At 44.0% G+C, this 6087-nt stretch overlaps 1 protein-coding gene across 9 annotated transcripts; it reads right to left on the reverse strand.

Annotated features, from left to right (window-relative positions):
* Positions 1–1092: 1092 nt before the first annotated feature.
* LOC147627122 (pentatricopeptide repeat-containing protein At3g26782, mitochondrial-like) lies at positions 1093–5642 on the reverse strand. Of its 9 annotated transcripts, none has more exons than XM_086815713.1 (3): positions 5407–5642; positions 5206–5317; positions 1093–5055 (listed from the first exon to the last, which is right to left on the reverse strand). In XM_086815713.1, the coding sequence occupies exons 1-3, from the start codon at positions 5582–5584 to the stop codon at positions 2115–2117; spliced, it is 3231 nt and encodes a 1076-aa protein (XP_086671839.1). In that variant the 5' UTR covers positions 5585–5642; the 3' UTR covers positions 1093–2114. The 9 variants fall into 9 exon arrangements, with proteins under 9 accessions (XP_086671839.1, XP_086671841.1, XP_086671840.1 ...); XM_086815715.1 differs by having other exon boundaries at positions 1093–5009; positions 5250–5317; positions 5407–5639; XM_086815714.1 differs by having other exon boundaries at positions 1093–5009; positions 5250–5332; positions 5407–5639.
* Positions 5643–6087: the final 445 nt, after the last annotated feature.

A 6087-nucleotide genomic window follows, 5' to 3' on the forward strand; every position in this document is an offset into this window, starting at 1 on the left:
TGGGGTATTCATTTGAGGTTTCGAGGACGAAACCATTGGAGAAGGGATGGTTTGTAAGAAAGCATTATGGGCCCAAGGCCATGGACAACTAGTAAGTAGGTGTGAACTCTTGGGTGGAGTATAAATACCAATGTAAATGGGATTATGGCTCATTCATGATAATGTTATCTGTTCTAAGAATCAATGGTGAGCTTCTCCCGTGAGATGCTAAGTGGTGACTCCTTCATGAGCCACTCCCTTGGTGAGGGACTAACCCACCCCTGTTACTTTCTTTCACTTGTACTCCATGTATAATGAGTGCTCTCTCTCACTAGATCCCTTTCTTGCAACAACTCTGCCCATCATTTGGGCACCTAGGTGAGCTCATAAGGTAACCTTAGCTAGTTAGACCTTAATAATATTAATCAAGCAGGGGGCCAACTTAACAGGCCTGCTTACCGATTCTTTGATTTCCCTCACTCTAGTTTGGAAGAGATGCTCCTCACCTCATCACTTCTCTCCTTAGCCTATGGGAGGCCACCACACCCCCCTACCTAATTGAGCCAGTTTAGATGCTTTCTCCTCTTCATGTTGGCTGAAAAATTTGATTTTTTCCCTCCCTGTCTGGGCTTTAGATCTCTCCCTAAGCTCCTCTCTTACTACCCTTTACCTCCTGATGCTATCTCCTCCACTCCTGAGTGCTGCTAGAGTCATTTCTAGAGCAAGAGGTTACTTTCTTCTTCCCAAGCAGAGGCAACCCATGCATGCCAAATGGTCGAGGACCCGAGGGTAGGTGGATCAGGGCCTCACAAATTTACACGAGAGAGAGAGAGAGAGAGAGAGAGAGAGAGAGAGAGAGAGAGTAAAGCTGAATATTGATTGGCGACTTCAATATGCCATTGTTTTGTTGAATTGTACCACCTTTGAAAGGTGTTGAGGCCTCTCACTACATGGGCACACAGGTAGGCTGCCTTTACTATGGCTCATGTGGGAGGAACACTTGGAGGGGTGCCCCAAACCCCAAACCCCATGTACAATTTACATGCATTCAAATCCAAGCATAAGGACAATTCGCACAAATCATTTCCCAAGCAGCACGCAACACATCATAAATCATAGAAAACAATATAGAACTTTGTATTAATCATATGGTGCTGCCTTTGTCCAGTAATAGCAACCTGCCATGGTTGACCCAAAAAAAACTGCACGAAACATGTCCTCAAGAGTCTTGTCCAACCGCCTGTCCAAAGTCCAAGGCTTTTATGGCGACCTGCCATACTGGACCAAATACCTATGGCCACCTGCCATAGATTCCTTAAAACTATTTGCCATTAATTCCCTATGGCCACATGCCATAGAATGACCCCGTGTCCAGCTCTATGGCCATCTCATATGTATCCTCATGGCACATGCCAAGCTGGTGATACCAAACTAAGCGGGACAAATCTAAAGCATGCAGCAACTGCCCATACTGAATATATCGGGATACGAGAGAGGTCCAAGAATGCTCATTTGGGTGCATGGCTCTCCATTCCATGAACCTATGCACAATGTAGTTTCTGAGCACATCACATGTTTCAAACCCATGACTGTAAATGAGAGCAAGCAGATGCTTGGCATATGATGAACTTTTCTTTCTCCAGCACTGAAGCTTTTGATGGGAGGAAGGTCAAATGTTTGGATAAGAAAACTAACTGCCTCATCCAGGCTTAGCATCTCGACATGATTAGATGATGCATCCACTTGCACTGGGGCACCTTGCATATGTGTCACGCCATGGTGGCTCCTCTGATGATATACCGTAAGCTTTGGAGTTTGAGCATGCCTCTCCTTGCCCTCCAGAGACTAGTCCCCATGGCTTCAATCTGTTATACAGTATGCCTTCCAGCCGAATTGGGATGGCTAACCCCAACTCCCTCTCAGTACTTGCTCAAAAACTGAAAATTTGGAAATTGCCTGTGAAAGGTCAATTCAATGTTGTCAAACTGACTAGTGCAAATTCATTCCACAGCTTGAGGTCAGCGGCATGTTTGAACACATCCAGAATAATTAAGCACTTACTATGCTGGCTCCTCTTTCCAGACATGACATGCCTTTTCATGATTTGTTTATATTTACATCTCACATAAAATAGATCAAAACATATCTCCACAAGAACACAACCCATCCTTAAAATGATGGATGCAGCAATTATCTCGAATAACAATCTCCCGTTTCTCAGTTTTGGAGATGAATTTACTTGCATTGTGGCACTCATGGCACATCCTCAGATTCTTGGTCACACGCAGAGTTTCTCCCTGAGGAGTGTGAAGAAGCCCAAAAGCTAGCGCAAATTTCTCTGCATGCTCACATAATGCCACTTCCTTCTCCACATCGGAACTACCTCTCAATACCAGATCTAGGTGTGCCACATTGCCTTCCGCCTTCATGCGTGAACTTAAAGAGCTTAGCATCCATGAGATTTCCTTGCTTTGGTTATTCCCCACCACAAACTCATGCACCTTGTGGTCCACCTCTATCACAGCGGTTGCAGGTTTTTTCATCGCTCCTGCATGTTTCCTAAGCTCCTCTATTCTATATGCCTCACCCCACCTCCCCGCACTGACATGGATATCTGCCATGAGCACATACAACCCACCATCTTCTGGATTCATCTGGACGGTCTGCTGAAAGCATCGAAGTCCTAGTTCTATTTCCCCACAAGTTCTACTGGCAGTTAGCAAAGCTGACCATGCTTCCTGAGATGGATGGCACAGCACTTCACAAAACTTCTCTGCTTCAAATAGATGTCCTGATCTTGCAAGAAGATCAACCATGGAATTGTAGTGTTCTACTGCTGGTGCAATGTCAAACTCTTCTCTCATAGCTTTGAAATACTTGTAAGCCTCCAGTGCCAAGCTGGCATGGCTACATGCAGAGAGAAGACATGTGAATGTAACAGCATTTGGCTTCACGCCCTGTTTTTGCATCTCTTCAAAACACTGTACAGCCTTGCTACCCTCATGATTCATACCAAATGCTTGTATCATTGAGCTCCATACCATCACGTCTCGAACTGGTAACTTGTCAAAAACTTGCTGTGACTCTGAGAGCGAGCCGCATTTAGCATACATGCTGATCAAACTGTTGCCAACACATGGATCTATTTCAAAAACCTTTGCGGCAACCTTCGCGTGTACTTCTCGCCCCTTTTCTATAGCCCCTACACTCCCACAAGCTTTCAAGATGCAAGAAAACGAGACCGCATCCAGTTGGAAACCATCAGCTTGCATCTCTTCACAGCATTTCAGTGCTTCTTGACCAGGTCCATGTTGAGCATATCCTGTGATAAGTGCATTCCATGACACAATATCTCGATTTGGCAGCTCGTCAAAAACCTGCTGTGCCTCTAAAAGTGAGCCACATTTTGCATACATGCCAACCAGAGTGTTTCTGACATGAATATCATTGGTAAATCCCTTCCATTCAATCTCCTTGTGGATTGCTCGGCCACTGTCTAAGGCTTCAATGCTGCCACATGCACTCAAGGCACAAGCAAAAGTGAAGGCGTTTGGATAGACCCCTTCCAATTTCATTTGTTCAAAACATTTCAAACCTTCCTCACCAAGTCCATGTTTAGCATATCCTGCAATTAGTGCTGTCCATGACACAACATCTCGGACTGGCAGCTCGTCAAAGACTTCCACTGCCTCCGAGAGTAAACCACATTTGGCATACATGCTGCTCAGACTGTTACCAACAGAAGGATCTTTTTCAAAACCCCATTTAATGACCTCTGTATGTATTTGTTGCCCCTTTTCCATGGCCCCAACGCTAGCACAAGCTTTAAAGATACAAGTAAACGTGACTTCATTTGGAAAAATGTTGTCATGTGGCATCTGTTCAAGACAAATAAATGCTTCCACAGCAGTTCCATGTTCCACAAGGCCCGCAATAAGTGCATTCCATGACACAATATCTCGATTTGTCAGCTTGTCAAAGACTTCCTGGGCCTTCGAAAAGAAACCAAATTTAGCATACATGCCAACCAAGGTATTTCCAACCAGTGGATCTGTTCCAAAACCACTCTCCCTTATCTTTGAATGTATCTCCCGTACCTTGTCAATAGCTCCAATGCTTTCCCAAGCTTTCAAAAGGCAAGCAAATGTAACCGCATTTGGTGCAACACCCTCTCGCTGCATCTGTTCAAAATGGTTCAATGCTTCTTGATCAAGTCCATGGTCCGCATAACCTGCAATTAATGCAGTCCATGATACCACGTTGCGCACCGGCAGTGTAGTAAAGACATATGATGCCTCTAAAAGTGACCCACACTTAGCATACATGTCAACCAAAGTGCTGCCAACAGCAACATCACATTCAAGTCCACATCGTGTGATCTCAATGTGTATCTCTCGACCTTTCTCCACATCTCCAAGCTTCACACATGCTTTGAGAAGAGCCATAAGTGTATGGCTGCTTGGATGCACGCCACTATCTTGCATTCTCACGTGCAAATGGAAAGCAAGATGCAGTTCCCCGCATTGAATGAATCCTGACATGAGAGAAGTCCACGAATGCTCATTCCTGTGAGCCAACCTATCAAAAACCTGCTGTGCATTGGATACACATCCACAGTCCACAAACATGGGCACAATGTAGTTCCCAACAGCTCTTTGTGCATCTAGCCCATGACTGCATATCTGTGTGTGTGCAAGCTTGGCGTAAGCCTGATTCTTCCTTTTTCTGCACTTTTGCAAAAGGCAGGTAATGCCTTCAATGGAAGGCAGGGCAGTTGAACTGTTGAGGTAATCAAGTGCATTTTCTAAAGTCTCCATCTCCAACCAAGAGCTCTCTTGCATTTGAAATGCATCAGCCTGGACACCATGGACAAAGCTGGCTTCACACATGTGGCCAAACCGATCTAACTCATCAGCAAAGAAAAGCTCTTGCCCACTATGCCCATTCCTTCCATAGCTTCGACTTTCCTCTAGCGTGCCATCAATTGAATCCGAGAGGTTCCATTGATCCATCCATATAGCATCTCTATGCTGGAAAACTGCAGCCTTTAAATGTACTCGTTGGATATCACTAAGCCTAGTTCATTAATACCCAAATTAAACACACAAGACTAGATTAATATCCAGATTAAACACGCAAGCCTAGATAAATACCCAGATAATGATGTATTAAGTAAATGGTTAATCATGTAAGTAAACTAAGCCTAACCCGCATAATAAAGCTTACAACGGCATGTGCAAGTCATCCGGTTTAAGACACTCAATATTTACATGGTTCAATCTGATGCCCCAAGGAGTCGAATAATGCCCCACTTTCTCTGTATGTAGCCATGAATCCACTGCGAGCCGAAACCCTAAAACAATTTATATGGGAATGAACGACGGAATAAGGAGGTACAAAACAAAGGGGTGCGTCTGGATGGCAAACCTGGGAGTTGTTCAGGATCCTGCTGGCGTTGAAGCCCCATAGCATGGCTACTGATGCTTTGGACGGAGTTGAGGGAGATCTTGCACTCATCAGGGGGCCTCACCAGGCTGAGCACAGGGGGAAGGGAAGGCAGAAAAGAGTGCAACATCCCTTCTTCCTGACGAGGGCCTAGCTGCATGCTCAGCTTCACAACAACAACGCATACAAGTTTTTTTTTTTTGATCAATAGTATATATATATATATATATATATATATATATATATATATATATATATATATATATAGATATATATATATAGATAGATAGATATGTGAGCTGAAAAAGATCAAGTACATTTTATGATAAAAAGGGTCTGAGTTTTCCCTACAATCCACTACACGACACTTGACTTCATTTAAAAGTTTACAAAGCAAAGATCATCTCTCCTCTTCCAACAGAAAGCTGGAGTGCTCCCAAGAAATCTGATATCCAAGCATGATACAAGCTTCCATCATTGCTTTAGTAGTGCAGCCTCTTGGGGACTGTTTTTCCAATCTACCACCTCTCTTTGACCATATTTTCACTGTGGGTCTGGTTCCCACTAGGTTCTCTATAAAAGCAACAAATGTATGATCAATCTGTTTTTCATTGAGGTACCACCTTTTAGTTCTAGGTCCAAATCTGGGTAATCTACATTTCC

The sequence above is a fragment of the Cibotium barometz genome, chromosome 21, assembly GCF_041138505.1.
Source record: "Cibotium barometz isolate CiBa-2024 chromosome 21, ASM4113850v1, whole genome shotgun sequence".
Classification (NCBI taxonomy): Eukaryota; Viridiplantae; Streptophyta; class Polypodiopsida; order Cyatheales; family Cibotiaceae; genus Cibotium; species Cibotium barometz.

Excerpts from the sequence above, each read along its gene's own strand:
- LOC147627122 (XM_086815712.1), bottom strand. The coding sequence starts at position 5,584 with ATGCAGCTAGGCCCTCGTCAGGAAGAAGGGATGTTGCACTCTTTTCTG. Across the intron at positions 5,333-5,406 it reads GGATCCTGAACAACTCCCAG|GGTTTCGGCTCGCAGTGGAT; the intron begins GTTTGCCATCCA and ends AAATTGTTTTAG. Across the intron at positions 5,056-5,205 it reads GATGACTTGCACATGCCGTT|GCTTAGTGATATCCAACGAG; the intron begins GTAAGCTTTATT and ends TTAATGAACTAG.